Below are 18,580 nucleotides of genomic sequence, written 5' to 3'. Positions count from 1 at the left end.
GCGGGGGAAGACGGGAGAGCGGGGTGAGCCGAGGAGCAGGAGCCGGGCCCGGGGCTGCCCTCCCGCCGCCCCCGCGCCCGCGCCCCTCACCTGCGGGGGTCAGAGCCATGGCTGCGTGCGGCACGGCGGGTCCCGGGCGCGACGGCGACGGCGGCGGCGACGGCGGCTCCGGCTCCCGGGCTCGGCGCGGCGGGGCGAGGCGGGGCCGGGCGCCGAGTGACGGCCGGAGGGCGCCCGACGTCAGGCCCGGCCGCGAGCGCCCCGCCCCACGAGCGCTTCCGAGCCCGCACGGCGCGCGCCCCGCGTTAGTCCCCGAACGTCTTGCCTTGCGCCAGCCGCGAACAAGACACCGGAGACACGGTGCTCGCGGAGCCTCCGTTTTTGTCCATGTAAGATGGGTACGAGGTAGTGGAAAACTATCAGAGCCCTTAGAGAAATAGTGGGGGTAAAGCACTTGACGCAGACTGGGGGAAAAGGCGCGACACTGCGCATGGCAGCCATTCGAGATACGCCAGCTGTCCATCCAGAAGAGACTGAGAGTTAATGACCCCCTCCCCTACATGCAGGTCGCAGGGGGAGTGGGGTCCGCCCTGGAGTTTGCCCCCAACAGGATGCACTTGCCAGCCAGGACCAGGGGTAGGGCTGGGTAGGGAGTAGCCTCTGCAGGCCGAGGGCTTGTCCCACCTAGAGCACCCCCGCCCCAGCCGCCTCCAAGTCCTTGGCTGTGGCTATCCACGACTCAGGTCAATATTGACTGAGCACCTGCTGTGGCCAGGTGACTCTGCCGGGGATCCTGGAGTGCACCAGACAGACGAAAAGCCTGCCCGCGTGCGGCTTAGGAGGCAGACAATAAAATACATAAGCAGATGAGGGAGTACTCTGGAAGGTTCTGGAGAAAAATGAAGTAGGCAAGGGAGCCAGGAGGCCCAGACAGGTGGGGTCTGTATCTGAAATAGGCAGCACTGAGCAGGTGACACGGGAGCAAACCGAGAAAGGAGGAGGCGGGGCCCTGCGGATTGCAGAGGGAGAGCAGCTCAGGCCGAGGGCACCGCAAGCGCAAAGGGCCTGCGAGTGACCAGCGGCTGGGAGTAGCTCGAGGGAGCCAAGGGGAACCATGGTGAGATGGGGCCAGCAGGGTGGTCGGCCAAGATCCTGTGGGGCCTTGAAGGTCACTTTGGTGACTCGCAGGTCTCCTAGGGGCCCCGGTGTCTGGTCCTTCCTTCAGGACAGCTCAGTGTGCCCCTTCTCCCTGCAGCAGGGTGTCCAGGGTCTGCCTTTGCCATTGGTCAGTGTCAAGGGTCTTTGGCCATGAGGCACAGAAAGCTGACTCTGGAAAGATCAGGAGTGTTCCCAGAGTCTACGGGAGCCGGGAGGACTGGGACACGGGATGAGGGCAGGGCAGCTCTGGGTGGCCAGCAATGGGGAGAGCAGCACCATCCATCCCTCGCACCCCCACCCCTTACTCACTCCGGTGAGTCTCCCAGGATCCTGGAGAATGGGGAGTGGTTGCTCAGCAGCAATAGAATAACGAATGCTGAGGACCTACTACGTGCCGGGCACTGTGCTAAGGGCTCTGGGCTCTCCCCTCCCCATGGTCCATCTGTGGTCAAGGAAGAAAGCCAAGTCCAGAGAGGGCTCTATTCAAGCAAGGGAGCCGCAGCCCACGTTCTGACCCCAGGCCCCGGGCGACTGATCCAGCAGTTCTCCTCCTTGGCTGCACCCCAAGTTAGCTGGGGGCCTTTGGAAAAGTGAGGTGCCTAAGTCTCACTCTAGCAAATCGACATTCAAAATCTGTTTCCTTCAAAATGCTGTTTCTTTCCCTGTCTAGACCTGAGTCTAGGCAATTGCCTGTGCTGTGCTTTCTGGAAGACCTGGAATTTTGCTTCCAAGATAAAGGACCTGATGGTGTTTGGCTCAATAGCAGCAGGGAGGCGGGCCTGGATGGGACCAGGGACTGCCCGGGCTCTCAGTCCACAGCTTGGTGCCCTCCACTGCAGCTAGAACACTGAACACTAGGACAGCTTTACCTAAGAGCAGCTTCGGAAGATTTGGATCCTCCTTGAGGCCAAAGCAGGAAAATGCAACCGGGTCCTGAAGCCTTCCTCAGGGCCCAGGAATTCCATCACCTGGGCCATGCTACCCTGGCCACAAGTGACGCCTTCCTGGATGGTCAAAGCTGCCACCAGCAAAAGGCTGCTTCTTCCTACAGTGTCCCTTCAGCACCCTCTACTGAGGAAGTCCAGCTTTGCACGCAGCGGAAATGAGAAATGTCTTGAAAGACCAGTGTGGTACAGACACAAACACTGAAGAATTACCTTGGAGCTGAGAGGCATGGATGACTGGTACAGCACATGGCCTCCCAATTAATAATTAATAATAATAATAGCTACAATTTACTGAGCACTTAATTGTGCTATGCACATCCCACATATTATCTTATTTAGTTCACCGAACAACCCCATAACGTAGGATCTGCCTATGATCTGCATTTTGGAATGGAGGCTCAGAGAATTGAAATAGTATAAGCAAAGCCATGTAGCCAGGAAGTAACAGAGGCTGCATTCAAACACAGGCACTCTTAACCAACATCCCCTATGGAGGAACCCCAGTTAGTGTTGCTTTTTGTGTGCTGTGCACTGGGGCTCCTTGTGTTCACTTGACTGGGCCATGGGATGCCCAGATGTTTGGCCACGCATTCTGCATGTGCTGTGTATTCATCGATGAGATTGACCTTGGTGAAGCAGGTGGCCTTGCCTGAGATCAGTGAGTCTAAGCCAAGCAGTTGAAGACCTGAACAGATTAAGAGGAAGCTCCTTCTACCTGGCAGCTTGAGTGGGGTGATGGCTCTTTGCCTGTTTGGGGATCTGACTTGAAACTTTGATTCTTGTTAGGTCTTCAGACTCAGATGAGAGCCACAACATCAGCCCCTCTGGGTCTCCAGTTGGCCGACTGCAAATCTTGGGACTTCTCAGCCTGCATCATTGGGTGAGCCATTTTTACAGTAAATCTCTATATACTAGTGCATGTGTGTGTGCACAGTTGGCCCTCTGGTTCTGCATCCACGAATTCAATCAACTGCAGATCAAATGTATTCATAAAGAAGGGCATCTGTGCTGGGCTTGTACAGACTCTTTTCCTTGATTGTATTCCCTAAACAATACAGTGTAACAATGATGTGCATAGCATTTACATTGTATTAGGGATTATCAGTCAACTAGAGAAGACTGAAAGTACACAGGAGGATGTACATAGCATCTATGCAAATACTAAACCATTTGATATGAGGGACTTGGGCATCTGTGGATTTTGGTGTCTGCATGGGGTCCTGGAAGAAATCCCCCCAGACAGCAAGGGACGACTGTATATGTGTGCACACACGTACACACACTCTCAGTTCTTTGTTTCTCTGGAGAACCCCAATAGAGTTGTTACCTCCATATCTGTCCTGCTCCCCCCCTTCCTAGTGAAAATGAATGTGTCCAGGCGTCCACCCTCTTCCTCTCGCCATATGTCTTGGAGGAAGTGCTCCCCATCTCATCCTGGATAGTTCCTAATTGGTCCAAGCCAATCAAGATGTTCCTGCTTCCTTTGTCAGTGATTGGTTTAGATATGAGCATGTGGTACATTTCTGGCCAATGAGATGCAGGGGAAGCATACTAGGTACCCTGTGGGAACATTCTTCCTACTCTTAGAACACACAGAGCCCCATTTCTGGGCTTTGACACTTTATGTGCTGTGGTCACCCATCAGCCCAAGGGTGTGGCTGCTACAGGGAAGTAAGTAGAGCCAGGAGCTTCACCGAGAACTGGAGCCAGAGCACCCTACTGGTCTTGGCAATCCCTTGAAAATTAATTGATCACAGATGTTTGGGTTTATTTCAGCACTCTCAATTCTATTGAGTCATCTGTATTTTCTGGATTTCTTGTTATATTGGAAAGTGCCTTTTCTCATTGTGAAGTCTTTGAGTTAGGCTTTTTTCTCTTCCATGCCATTGAAATCATCTTATTGATACAATAATGCTATGCAGTATACTCCTCTCTTTCCATGAACACAGATAGAAAAAAAACCTGCTTTTTTAAAAAAGATTTATTTATTTATTTATTTATTTGAAAGTCAGAGTTACACAGAGAAAAAGAGAGGCAGAGAAAGAGAGGCAGAGAGAGAGAGAGAGAGAGAGAGAGAGAGAGAGAGAGAGAGAGAATCTTCATCCACTGGTTCACTCCCTAATTGGCCGCAATGGCTAGAGCTGCGCTGATCCGAAGCCAGGAGCCAGGAGTTTCTTCCAGATCTCCCTTGTGGGTGCAGGGGCCCAAGGGCTTGAGCCATCTTCTACTGATTTCCCAGGCCATAGCAGAGAGCTGGATCAGAAGTGGAGCAGCTGGGATGCAAACCAGTGCCCATATGGGATGCCAGCACTGCAAGCTGTGGCTTTACCTACTACACCATAGTGCCGGCCCCCAACCTACTTTTTTAGTTAAATATGAACATTTAGGAGTGGACATTTAGTGACTGAGACCCCAGCATTTCTCATCAGAGTTCCTAGGTTCAATCCCCAGCTCTGGCTCCTGACTCCAGCTTCCTACTAATGTAGATCCTGGGAGGCAGCAGGGATGCTTCAAGTAGTGGAGTCCTGTCACTCTTCATGGGAGATGCGGATGGAGTTCCTGGCTCCTGGCTTCAACCTGGTCCAGCCCTGGATGTTTCAGGCATTTGGGGAGTGAGCCAATAGATATTCATTCTCTCTCTCTCTCTATCTCTATTCTATCTCTATCTCCATCTCTCTCTATACCCACTCAAATAAAGAATAATTTTCAAAAGGAAAAAATGAACACTTAATGTCAACAAATATAGATCTAAATACTTATTTTCACACCTGAAAAAAAAAAAACATTTCACAAGTGTAGCTGCTGCATCATTTATGCTGTATCCTAGGATTAAATATTTGTACCGACTCAGTTTCTGGTCTCATGAACAATTTCACAACTGGAGAGTACCCTCCAGCATTCCCATAGGATATTATCTCAAAGGCTGGTGCCAGACTAACACTGCAACAAGCAAGGTTTAGAGTGAGCGGTGATGTAGCAAAGCATTTGATCCCTTTGAGGCCCAAGCACCATGAATGTGGATACAGACCCCATGCTCACCACCACCCATGGACATGGCGGGGGGGTGGGGAGGAAACAGAGAGGGTGAGTGGCGAGGGGTTGAAGGAGGGGAGGGGTAAGGGAGACGACATGGTTGATGGCTTTTACTCCTTCTTATTTCTAAGGAAATGAGAAATTTGCATGGCTCTTGGCCCCTCAGCACTGTGCCTGTTGTGCATTGATTCATTGGCTGGTGAAGCACATCAGTGACCAAGGCTCTTTGTCTTACATCAACATCCTCCATGTGTGGCTTGATGCCTCATGCCCTCAGTATGGCTGCCACAAGCCCAGGCCTCATACCCAACATTGGTGCAGAAAGAAGGCAGAAGCACTACTCTCATCTGTTACCTTTGTAGCATTGGCCTGAACTGGGGTGCATGGTTACTTCTATTGGAAATGATGCTGACCAATTGAATATCTGTTGAAGTGGAACAAGATTACCATGGGTCAGCAGGTAGGGTGGGCCACCTCTACACAGGACACAGAAATGGACATCTGGGGAGCTCCCAGTGATCCACTCACATGGATCCATTGGCTCTTATGGGGCTCCTGTTACTGATGAATGGGCATCAGGCCTTGCCCAGGTCCCCAGTAGGTGCCAGTGCAGAGAGAAATCAGTGCAGTATGGCTGGCGCCACGGCTCAATAGGCTAATCCTCCGCCTAGCGGCACCAGCACACCAGGTTCTAGTCCCAGTCAGGGCACCGGATTCTGTCCCGGTTGCCCCTCTTCCAGGCCAGCTCTCTGCTATGGCCCAGGAGTGCAGTGGAGGATGGCCCAAGTGCTTGGGCCCTGCACCCCATGGGAGACCAGAAGAAGCACCTGGCTCCTGCCTTCAGATCAGCGCGGTGCGGCGGCCACAGCACACTGGCCGCGGCCGCCATTGGAGGGTGAACCAACGGCAAAAAGGAAGACCTTTCTCTGTCTCTCTCTCTCACTGTCCACTCTGCCTGTCAAAAAAAAAAAAAAAAGAAAGAAAGAAAAAAAGAAAAAAAATAAATCAGTGCAGTAGATGTGAGAGGTGACTGTGGCCAAAGGTAGGCTTATGAGTCCCCTCTTCAGAGCCTCCCAGGTGCTGGAGCAGGGAGCTTTTCCCAGGGCGCAATGGCGACACAGTGAGAGCTTGTGAAGGGAAGGGGAACAGTGAGAGGTTAGGGATGTGTGTGATTACACAGGTTGCCAAGGCCTGCAGGCATCCGGCTCACAGAACAGGCTGTGCAAGCCCTAAGGATGTGAATTCTGGAGCTAAGAGGTGAAGTGGAAAGCTCCACAGGAACTTTAAAATTGGCAGCTCCCTGGGATGGAATGCGATGACTTCAGACAGTTCCAAGTCTAAAATTGAAGGGGAAAACATCTTGCTTCCTCCCTGTAGACAGACAAGAATGGTTCATCTCAACTTTTCTGTGCTTCATTTTCACTTAAACTAAACTACTTTTCCCCAGTTTCCTCCACACAAATTTCATTCATTGATTCATTCATTCATTTGTTCGGTAAGTCAGTACTGCTCCCAACATGGGAAAGAGGCTGTGGATGGGTCACGTGGCTTTTTTTTTCTCTCATGGAGCTCACATGTGAGCAATAAACAAATGATCAACCAGTAAAGCATCAGATTGTGCTCAACACTTTGATCCATGAGAACTGGGTGGCCTGGGGAGGGGACCCTAAGGTGACTCCACAAAGGCAGAAGAGCCAGGCAGGCTGTGGATGTGTTGAGGAGGGGGCAGGAGGACTGAGTCACGGACAGAGAGGGAGGCAGCCAGGCCAAGAGTTGGAGGAAAAGCAACCCAGGCACATAGAGGGACAGGTGTAGAGATGGGCGTGAGCCTAGACAGGGAAGAGAAGGGATTCAGTTAGGACTGACGGAAGCAGAGGGGGCACGTCAGCCCACATCCCCACAGTGATTTCCCTCCTCCACTCTCATCACACGTCCTAGCCATCACCACCCTTTTCTGTTCATTACAGTAATATTCATATAGCATAAATGCACCATTTTGTTATTTACTTATTTGAGAGCGGACAGAGAGGAAGAAACAGAGGGCTCCCGTCTGTTGGTTCACTCCCCAAATGGCCACAAGAGCTGCAGCTATGCCAGGCCAAAGCCAAAAGTTGGAAACTCAAACCAGGTCTCCTACATCACCTGCTGTCTCCCAGGGTGCTCGTTAGCAGGAAGCTGGAATCAGAAGCAGAGTTGGGACTTGAACCCAGACACTCCAATAAGGGACATGGACTCCCAATGGACATCTTTTTAAAAAGGTTTATTTTTGAAAGTCAGAGTTAAAGAGAGAGAGAGACAGACAGAGAGAGATCTTCCATCCACTGGTTCACTCCCCAAATGGCCACAATGGCCAGCACCAGGCCAGTCTGAAGCCAGGGGCCAGGGGCTTCATCCGGGTCTCTGACACAGGTGCAGGGGCCTCTTTTCTCAGGTGCATTAGCAGGGAGCTGGATTGGAAGTGAAGCACTAGGGACTGGAACGAGCATCCATATTGGACGCTGGTGTCACTGGCATTAACCCACCAAGCCACAATAGTCCCTCCCCTCAACCCCGGTCACCATCTTAACCGCTGGGTCAAACACCCACCTCCAGTGTAGCCATCTGAGAGTGGACTGTTCAGTGGCATTGATTATATTCATAAAGTTGTGAAACCATCACACTACATAGTTCTGAAATGTTCTCATCACCCCCAAAGGAAATCCTATACTCCCACTGTGCAGTCATTCCTGTGACTCCTCCCCTCAACCCCTAACCATCCCAAATCTGCTTTCTATCTCTATAGACTCGCAGCTCCTGGCCTTCTGTGTCTGGTTTCCTTATTCAACGTGATGCTTTCGAGGGTCAGCCATGTTGTGGCATGTATCAGCACAAGAGTTCTCCAAGAGCTTGTGAAAAGCAGAACTCAAAAACATGTGTGTTTTGGTGCAAAACAGTTTTGAAATCCACACATTTTTTTTTCATAATAGCATTTTCTGTGAACCTTTTGAAGACCCCACACACCTCATACCCTTTGATGGCTAGATAATACTCATCATATGGCTAGACCTGTTCTCTGTTGATGGATATATTCATTGTTTCCACTTTTTTCACTGCTGTGAATATCGTTGTTATGAACATCTGTGTACATTTTTTGTGGACATAATAAACATACTTGTTCATTGAACCTGGGTACATACCTAGGAGTAGTTGGTGGGTGGCATGGTAATTTCATGTTCAACATTTTGAGGAATCTGAACATCTTTCCCACATTAACTACACCATTTTGTCCCCTACCAACAGTGGAGAAGGCTTTCTGTTTCCCCTTGTTTTTGAGTGTGTAGTTTTATGTGCCCTATTTTTTAAATAGTTTATTTTTTTAAAAGATTTATTTTCTTTATTCGAAAGACAGAATTACAGAGAGAGTGAGCCAGAGAGAGAGAGAGAGAAAGAGAGAGAGAGAGAGAGAGAGAGGTCTTCCACCTGCTGGTTCACTCCCCAAATGACCGCAATGGCCAGAGCTGAGCTGATCTGAAGCCAGGAGCCAGGAGCTTCTTCCAGGTCTCCCACGCAGGTGCAGGGGCCCAAGGACTTGGGCAATTTTCTACTGCTTTCCCAGGCCAAAGCAGAGAGCTGGATCGGAAGTGGAGTAGCTGGGACCTGAAGCGGTACCCATATGGGATGCTGGTGCTGCAGGCTGCAGCTTTATCCTGCTGTGCCACAGTGCCAGCCCCTAAATAGTTTATTGAAGTACAGTATACATACCAACAAATGCACATAAGTGTACGGATAAATAAGGTTTTTTGTCATCTTCTCATACTCATAACTAACACCCAAGTTAAGAGCAAAGCATTACTAGTACCCCAGGAGCCCTCACTCTTCCTCCCCTTGTTTCTCTTTTTTTAATGGGTGAAGTAAGATACATTGTCATTTGCATGAAATGATAGAGTGAGGCATGATCTGTGGCTTTACACTGAATGATATGGCCTCTACTTCCTCTATATTAACTACTACAAATAAGAGGTAATATATGGTATTTGTCTTTTGAGCCTGGCTTTATTTCTCCGTATTTTTGGCCAAAAAAACCCTTATTTTTAAAAATCATGTCATCCTAGTTGGTATGAAGTCATATCTTACTGTGGTTTGGATTTTCCTAGTGACTAATTATATTGAACATCTTTTCATATGCATGTGAGTCATTTGTATGTCTTTTTGGAGCAATATCTATTCAAATCCTTTGCCCATTTTTAAATGGGAGTGTTTGTCTTTTTGTTGTTGTGTTGTACCAATTCTTTAAGTGTTCTGGATACTAGACCTTTGTGGTACAAGTGATTTGCAAATAGTCTCTCTCATTCTGCATATTGTCTTTTCTCTCTCCTGATACTGGTCTGTTAAGATAGTACACAAGGGGCTGGCACTGTGGCTTAGTGGGTTAAGCCACCACCTGCAGCGCTGGCATCCCATATGGGCAACAGTTCAATTCCTGGCTGCTCTACTTCCAATCTAGCTCCCTGCTATTGTGCCTGGAAAAGCAGTGCAAAATGGCCCAAGTCCTTGGGCTTCTGCACCCACATGGGAGACCCAGATGAAGCTCCTGGCTCCTGGCTTCCACTTGGCCCAGTCCTTGCCGTTGCCGCCATTAGGGAAGTAAACCAGCAGATAGATTATCTCTGTCTCTCTTCCTCTCTCTGTAACTCTGCTTTTCAAATAAATAAATAAATAAATCTTTGGGACCAGCACTGTGGTGTAGCAGGTAAAGTTGTCAAAAAAAAAAAAAAAGTACACAAGTTCTTTAAATTTTCATGAAATCAAATTTATTTATTTTTCTTTGGTTGCTTTTGCTTTCGGTGCCATTGCTAAGAAATCATTGCCAAACCCAAGATTGTGAATATTTGCCCTTCTATTTTCTTTTTGGTATTGCTTTTATCCAATCCATCTTGAGTTACTTTTTGTATGATGTGAGGATCCGGCTTCACTTGCAGATGGTGATCCAGTGTCCCAGTACCATTTGTTGAAGACTATTGTTTGCCCCATTGAATGGGCTTGGCAATCTCTTGAAAATCAATGGATCACGGGTGTTTGGGTTTATTTCTGGACTCCAAGTTCCATTTACTCATCTATATAGCCATCCTCATACCAGGACCGTGCTGCTCTGATTACTATAGGAAGCTGTGCATTCCAGATTTGATCTTTTTTTTTTTTTTTTCAAGATTGTTTTGGCTGGCAGGGGGTGGGGACTTGACATTGCATGTGAATTTTAGCTTTGCCATCTCTGCAAAAATACCTTTTTGGATTTTTATAGAGACTTCACTGAATCTGCAGGTAGTCTGGGGGACTATCACCCTCTTGAGCATAACTAAGACTTCCAACCAATAAACAGAGTGTGGTTTTCAATTTAGTTGGCTAGAACTTGTAGTGCAATATGGAATTGATGTGGCAAAAGCCAGCATCCTTGTCCTATTCCTGACCTTAGGGGAAAAGCATTCATCCTTTCCCACTGTGCATGGTGCCAGCTCTGGGTTTTCTGTAAGCCCCTTTATCAGGTTGGATGTTCTCTTGTATTCCTAGCTGAGTGTTTTTATCATGAAAGGCTGTTGTCTTTTGTTAAAAGCTTTTTTCATCAATCAGCAACCTATTGATAAGAAACAGGAAAGCTGCTAAAAGCAAACAAATAAAACTGACTAAAGAGAAAAATAGAAAATAGGGTTAGAACAGATGTTTAGCCTAGCAGTTAAGATCCCAGTTAGGATGCGTGTGTCTCGGGGTTGGCACTGTGGCACAGCAGTTTGAGTCACCAGCCACCTGTGAGGCCAGCATCCCATATCAGAGTGTGAGTACTACCAACTCCTGGCTACTCTGCTCCCAATTCAGCTCCCTACTAATGTGCCTGGGAAGGCAGGAGAAGATGGCCTAAGTGCTTGAGCCCCTGCACTCATGTGAGACCTGGGTGGTGTTCCCTGAATCTTGGTCTTGACCTGACCCAGCCCTGGCTGTTGTGGTCATTTGGGGAGTGAACCAGCTGATGGAAGATCTCTCTCTCTTTCTCTTTCTCTCTCTGCCCAAGAAAGAAAGAGAAGGGCAGGGAGAGGGAAGGGAGGGAGGGAGGGAGGGACTCAACTTGGAAAATAAAATAATTTTTCAAGAGATGTTTGTGTCCCATATCAGAATGCCTGGGTTTGGTTCCCGGCTTCGGCTACTGGCTCCACCAGCTTCCTGCCTATTCAGCCTGGGAGGCAGTGGTGATGGATCAAGCGATTGAGTCCTGCTACCTGTGTTGAAGTCCTGGATTGAGTTCCTGGCTCCCACCTTTGGCCCTGGTGGCTGTGGGCATTTGTGGAGTGCGCCAGCAGTTGGGAATTCTGTCTGTCTGCTTGTCTTTGTTTCTCTGCCTCTCAAATAAATGTTTTAAAGAGAAAAGAAAATAGGAGAGGAAGTATAACAAGTAAACACATTGACTCTACAATTAAAACCTCCAAACAATACTACTGGTGAATGATACTAAACATTTAAAAAAAATTAGCATGACTCTTTCTCAGCTCAGTCACTATAAGTACACCACATCCCCAGGAAGTAAGGATTGTTCAGCTCTGTTGTAGCCTTTTGGGACCACTATTTTGTATGCAGCTGTCACTGGACATTGCTATGTGATGCATGACTGTGCTTATAAGTGCGTGTGAAAGAAAGAACTTTGCAGTCATTTATAAATATTTTAAATATCACCATAGGACAATAAAATGTCACTAGTAGTTATTTAATTTTTTATTTATTTGAAAGGAAGAGAAACATAGACATAACTCTCATCTGCTGGTTCACTCTTCAAAGGTCCACAAAAGCTGGGGCTGGACCAGGCCAAAGTCAGGAACCTGGACTTAATTTGGGTCTCCCACATGGATGGCAGGGACCCAAGTCCTTGAGTCATCACTGTTGCCTCCTGTGGTTCAGGTTAGCACGAACCTGGAACTGTCAGGAAAGTGGGGACTTGATCCAGGCACCCTGACATGAGTATCCCAAGGAGCAGCTTAACCACTATGGCAAACACCTGCCTTGATAGTGCTTTTTTGATGAATAGCAATTGATTTGTAATCTGTAATTTTCTATCATTTGTACCTAAAGGTATTGTTTAATTTTAAAAAATCATGACACCATTTTTAGTTTAGATCTGCCCCCTAATTCCTATGTAACTCTAATTTAGGAACTGGGTTTCCTGACTGGAGGAAAAAGAATAGTAGGAAATGAGCAGTGCGGCTGTCAGAGAGTGGCAAGATTAAGTACAGCAACGGCTGTCTTTGCAAGAATTACTGCCACTCCCAGGAGACTCTGCCGACACAGGGAAAAGAAATCGGCACATTTGACTCTCCACAAACACAGCACTTTCATTCTGCTATAGGTGGGTCAAACCAGGAAGACGAGGTCAGAAGAAAAACCAGTGTCTTCCAAGGTCCAGAAAGGCGGAAAGACGAGGGAGGCTGGATCCTATACCTTGGGCGCGTCCCCTCCCTGCTCACAGGAGAGACATTGAGCTTTAACACAGTGGCGTCCCCACTGCCACCGCCCGTTTGCTGTTGCCTGGTGGAAGAACGTCACTCACCCCAACCGTATTTTGTCCTACGCATTTCCTGTTCTGCTGAAAATTACTGGAGATATTTATTTGAGAGGTATCTCTATTTCTGGGAACAAGATTATTGAGAGAGCAAGGGAAAATGCAGTTATTTTCTTATTATTTCCAAGGAGACACCATCCGAAGCACACACACCAATATCCCCAATAGAAGTGGGGCTGGGGACCTGAAGACGTTGGTATTTCTGGTAGCACAAACGGCACTTCTTCTATTAACACACAGCACACTGGGAGTCCTAGGATTCACCACAACCTCATTTCACATCTGTAGCATAGCTCAGTGCTTAAGAGCACTTTCCCACGCTTTACCAAAACAAGCCCAGGTAAAGAGGAGGAGTCTGAGGCTCGGAGAGACACAGTGACCCACCCCCCAGGGTCCCCCAGGCCCAGAGGGGCAGAGCTGGGTCCCTGAGTTCTCACCTTCACCACCTGCAGCACCCTGACTTCCCGGTCCTGAACCAGCTCGTCCTCGAAGCACTGATCCTGCGGGAACTGCTGGACTCTGTGCCAGGCGTCCTGCACCTGGTCCTTCCAGCCCCCCTGGGGCTGCAGGCTGCGCCTCACGAAGGCTTCCAGTCTGTCGCCGGGGGTCTCGTACAGCTCCTGCGAGAGCTCCATCTCTGCAGGACCAGGCTGCCTCCTGGATCCGATGCTGCCTGCTCCACGTGGCACAGGAAGGGAGGGGCGCCTTCCAGCCTTCTCCAGGGGCTGACGGACTGCAGGGGAGGGGCGAGGGGACAGCGTGGGACAGCGAGGGACTTTCCCTTCCTCCGCTTGGGGGAGGCTCAGTAGCCAGCCCTCCCACCAGCTCCTTCTTGCTCCAAGTTTGGAAACAGAAACTGCACTCGCTGGGCTGGCATTTCCTCTCTGTTTCAGGCTGTGGGGATAAACGGCTGGCGATCTGAAGCCCTTGTCACAGCTGCGTGGGCCCACTGCCACATCTCTGGTGATGCAGCTGGTAACATGGCGTCCACCCCCTGAGCTCTCGCTGGGTGCCTGTGCCTGGGCTCCGGGCTCCCAACAGCCTCTTCCCTGGCCCCTCACAACTCCACGAGGGGGTCCTAGATGGCAGAAAAACTGGTTTCTTCTGAGTTCTTTTGGTAGAAGGAGGAGAGAAGAGGGCTGTGGGTACAGGGGGAGGAGAAGAGTGCGGAGTAGAGGGAAGGAACTCCAAGGGGTCCCTGCAAAGCCACATGGGTAGAGGACGCCTCAGAGCACAGGCAGGCAGAGGCAGAAACGTTGGGAGGCAGCCTGGAGCCGGACATCTTGGTGGCCCCCTGGCATCCTGGGCACTGGGATCCGGAGGCAGCAGAGGCAGGGCTCTCAGCTGAACCCAGGCAGATAGAGCACAACATGAACAATGGGCTTCTGCCTCCACGGGACCCAGAGGCCCAGCGCCCAGGGAGCCTGGGGAGAGGAAGCAAGACCGCAGCTCCATTAGCACACAGGGCTCGGACACACAGGAGTCCTTGCCAATGCTCAAGGATCTCTGTTGACGCCCTTGCTGGGGACCCCCGGCACCTGCAGCTCACCTTCCTGGCTTCTGTGCTAACCTGTGGCCCAGCCCTAAAACTTTCTGTCCTCAATTGTGTCACCTTGTCAATTTCCCTTCTCCTCCACTAGATGCTGCTGTGCACCCACCCATGGCACCACCATTTCTCATTGCTGGGAGCTTAGTGTGGTAGAGACAGACACCTGGGCAAGAAGTCCTGGGAACCGGGGCCAGCAGTTCTGGAGAGTTCCCAGAAGGTGGAGTGCAGGCCACAATGTCCACCAGGGCTTTCTGACACTGATGCCAATGCCACCCCCTGTTGAATACCTACAATGCACCAAGCTCTTCTCACAAATTAGCTGCTGTGACCCGACATGCACCTGTGATGTAGGTCCCCATGCCTCATACAAGGAAGCTGGGTCTCAGAGGGAGAGGCCATGACCTGCCCTGAGTCACACAGCCCATACCTGCACAGCTGTGGTTGCAGTGGACAAAGGCTTTTGTTGACGTCCAAACGCCAAAGATGCGCTGTTGTCCTATTGATGTAGAAATTGCTACTTATTGAGCGCGGGGCTCGTGGACTTTATTCCTTCCCGGAAGGGTAAGATCTACTCATATTTTAAAGCTTACAACTACTTAGCGCGTCTGCCTTGTATTGATGGAGTTTACTTCTCTCTACTAATATGATTATCAAGGCATCCAAGACTCTAACCTTTCATTCTACTTACAATTTTCCCCTTTCTCTTCTTTCATTACTGCTGCGGTGATGGTTTTCGTGTAGTGTATTCGTAATTATACAGGCTGCATAGCAGTAGTATATTACAGAAGGTTCCCGAAGTCACTCGAATTTTCTTCTAAGCCAGCAAAGACAGCTTGCCCGTGGGGAGAGATGCTCTTCCGTGTTAAGTCTTTGGGGCCTCGTAACCACCGGGGAGCACGGAGCACTGCGGAGCTCATCTTCAATTTTTGGTTATTAAAAACAGGGGAAAAAAATACTGCTGTCTCCATTACTTTATAAAAGAAAGACCATCGTTTTTTTTTTAAAAAAATCATTTTCAGTTTGAGTTTGTAAGATTCAATATCGTTCCCAGACACAGTTCTAAGAGTATGGGGATTTTCCCTTCCTGCCTCCCACCCTCCCCGTCCGCCACCCCCTGCTCTCGCTCACTCTCCCTCCCCCAAGGCCATGTTAAAGAGTAGTCAGGACAGGATTCTAGACAGAGAAAGGCAGACAGACCCCGCGGCTTTCCCAGGCTGGGGCGGTGACCACCACTCGCCCACATTTCTGCCACAGAGCTTCTGACTCTGGTCCGTGTGCCGGCCTGGTCTACAGAGCTGAGCGACCTCGGGCGGGCGACCTTGGCCCCCGCGCCCCGCTGTCCCCTGGATGAGGCGGTTTGGGGTGAAATGACGGGATCTGGCGAAGCGCCAACCGCGCCCGCCCCACGGGCCGCGCGGACTGGACTAGCTGGTCACGGCTGGCAGTCGGGAGACAACAGCGCCGTCTCGTGGCGACAGCCGAGCTGCTCCCTGGGGCGGACCGAGGCCCCTGCGGGCCGTGACGGGGACCGCGGGCTGTGACGGGGGACCGCGCACCGTGGGGGGAACCGCGCCCCGTGACGGGGGACCGCGCGCCATGGGGGAACCGCGGGCTGTGGGGGAACCGCGCGCCGTGGGGGAACCGAGCCCCATGACGGGGAACCGCGCGCCGTGACGGGGGACCGCGGGCCGTGGGGGAACCGCGCGCCGTGGGGGAACCGCGCGCCGTGGGGGAACCGAGCCCCGTGACGGGGAACCGCGCGCCGTGACGGGGGACCGCGGGCTGTGGGGGAACCGCGCGCCGTGGGGGAACCGCGCGCCGTGATGGGGGACCGCGCGCCGTGGGGGAACCGCGCGCCGTGACGGGGGACCGCGGGCCGTGACGGGGGACCGCGGGCTGTGAGGGAACCGCGCGCCGTGGGGGAACCGCGCGCCGTGACGGGGGACCGCACGCCGTGACGGGGGACCGCGCGCCGTGGGGGAACCGCGCCCCGTGACGGGGAACCGCGCGCCGTGACGGTGGACCGCGCCCCGTGACGGGGAACCGCGCGCCGTGGGGGAGAAACCGCGCTCCTGTCCCAGACTCGCGCTCCGCCCCAGACTGAAGAACATCCAGGCGCTGGGGAAATAAGCCAGGCCGGGGGATGCCGTGTGTCGGGGGCTCCCGAGGGGGCTGCCTCACAGAGACAGAAGGTGAGGGGCGGGCCGTCTTCCGCCGCTTTCCCAGGCCGCCGCAGGGAGCGGGATCCAGGAGGAGCAGCCGCCCTTCCGGGGTGCTGGCGCCACGGGCACCACGGGCAGAAGTTAACCTTCCACGCCACAGCGCTGGCCCCGAAGTGGAATTTCCTAAAAATAAAAATAACGGCATCCAAACCCACGCCTTCCCCAAGACAGAACGTAGAGTCCCAGGTGCCTCCAGGAGACAGGCAGGTGGCACCACGGAGCCAGGTAGACGGAGCATCAGTTGTGGCGACTTCGCTCCCTTTACTCCTCTGCATACGCTGCTCCGTCTGCCTGGAGGGCCGCTTCCCGTTCCGTTCACAGTGAACTCTCTAGTTCGTCCAGGTTTTCAGATACCTACAGCACACCTGTCGGAACTCAGACGCCACAAGAGAGAGCCCGTGTGGATCCAGGACTTGCTCCCTCCCTGCGCCGCCACTGAGGTAGACGGCAACAGCTTCAGGTATCCACACACACGTCTTCGCCTGAGACGTGACCTTGCCCGCTAGGCAGGGCTGTAGGATGATCTGCCAGGAAAACACGACACACTCGCGAAACAGCCTGAGTGTGACTGCCAACAAGGGGAGGGTCTCTCTTTAAGGGTGAAGGTTACAATAAGAAATGATGTCATGACTCATGGGAAACAGAGGGCTTTGGAGTGTAGCAGGTGTGTATGGATTCCTACCCCTTTTGCATGGTGAGTGGCCTCTGTGGGTCCCGGGGCCCTCATCTCGGTGCCGAATGTTTGACACAATGCACATAAGGCCCTGAGTACAGAGAAATCAATAAACCGCTCCTAGTAAAACAGTTACAGCTCCCCGGCTACAGTGTGGGCTGTGGGCTCCTCCGGGCGTAAAGCTGTCACTGCTGATCCCCATCACAGGTTGGGGGCTTGAGCTGTGCCTTTCATATTAGAGACGTCATCAGCATCTCCCCGCTGGTAGGGAGCCATTTGCCTCCCAGCGGCTTCAAACCTGTCATTATGGAAACCCCATAGTCAGGCAGGCACCAGAACAGGACAGGAGCCTGAAGCCTTTGGTGCTGGATTTCCGCAGGATATTCTGAGGATCTTGTCTAGTCATCAGATACGATGGTCCTGGGGGAAGGGTTGCGTATTACATTATATGCCTCCTTAAGATACACAATTTCTTGACTCAATTTTCTAGCAAAGTGGGGTTTCTACCCACAAGGCATGATTTCCAGATACTTTTATTCTCAAGGACTGCTGGGAGAAAAAAATCAGATATCTTTTTCTTTCTAATTCTCCTTGGAAAGATAAAACTTCCAGGGATGGCAATTGTGTCACTCAGAGAGGAGGGGATGATGGCAGCTTTTAGACAGAAGGCTAGAAAATGGGTAGTTGGAGAGATGACGTAAGTCACTGTGAGGGGGGCACCTGGTCAGCAGGCCAGCAGGGTTGGGTATCAGAGCTCAGGGTGAAGGTGAGCCCATGTGCAGGTGACAAGCCAGGGGTCCAGAGGTGAAATAGATACAATAAGCGTGGCTATACAAATCAACAGTAAACTAATACATTATTTCATAGTTGTAAAAAACATTCATTTTATAGAGAAAAATAATATCATGCAACCCTTGATTTAAGATGGGCTAAAACTTCTTGAATTAGGGGCCAGCACTTTGGCATAGCGGGTAAAGCCACCGCCTGCAGTGCTGGCATTCCATATGGGTGCAGGTTCAAATCCTGGGTGCTCCACTTCCAATCCAGCTCTCTGCTGTGGCCTGGGAAAGCAGTAGAAGATGGCCCAAGTCCTTGGACCCCTGCACCCGCGTGGGAGACCCAGAAGAAGCTCCTGGCTCCTGGCTTCAGATTGGCACAGCTCTGGCCATTGTGGCCAATTGGGGAGTGAACCAGTGGATGGAAGACCTCTCTCTCTCTCTCTCTGCCTCTCCTTCTCGCTGTGTAACTCTGACTTTCAAATAAATAAATAAATAAATCTTTTTTTAAAAAAAAGTTCTAGAATTATAAGCTTAATAGTGTCAGAGACCATTCAGAGAGGAGAAATCTTTCTAAAAGTCAACTGTTATAAAAAAAAAAAAATAAATAAAAGGAAAGGAAAGGAGGGTGGGAAGTGGCAGGTGC

General features: G+C 51.0%; 1 protein-coding gene across 1 annotated transcript in view; it reads right to left on the bottom strand.

Annotated features, from left to right (window-relative positions):
* SGSM1 (small G protein signaling modulator 1) overlaps positions 1-13,349 on the bottom strand; it is a 107,713-nt gene extending 94,364 nt beyond the window's left edge. The window contains exons 1-2 of the mRNA XM_062182315.1: positions 13,152-13,349; positions 91-325 (exon numbers count right to left, since the gene is read on the bottom strand). Coding sequence (XP_062038299.1) covers positions 91-325; positions 13,152-13,349 — 433 coding nt within the window. The remainder of the gene's footprint in view (positions 1-90; positions 326-13,151) is intronic.
* Between the last annotated feature and the right edge of the window lie 5,231 nt (positions 13,350-18,580).

The sequence above is a fragment of the Lepus europaeus genome, chromosome 23, assembly GCF_033115175.1.
Source record: "Lepus europaeus isolate LE1 chromosome 23, mLepTim1.pri, whole genome shotgun sequence".
NCBI lineage: Eukaryota > Metazoa > Chordata > Mammalia > Lagomorpha > Leporidae > Lepus > Lepus europaeus.
Note: the sequence above shows the minus strand (reverse complement) of the source record. Positions and strands in the feature narration are given on the sequence as shown.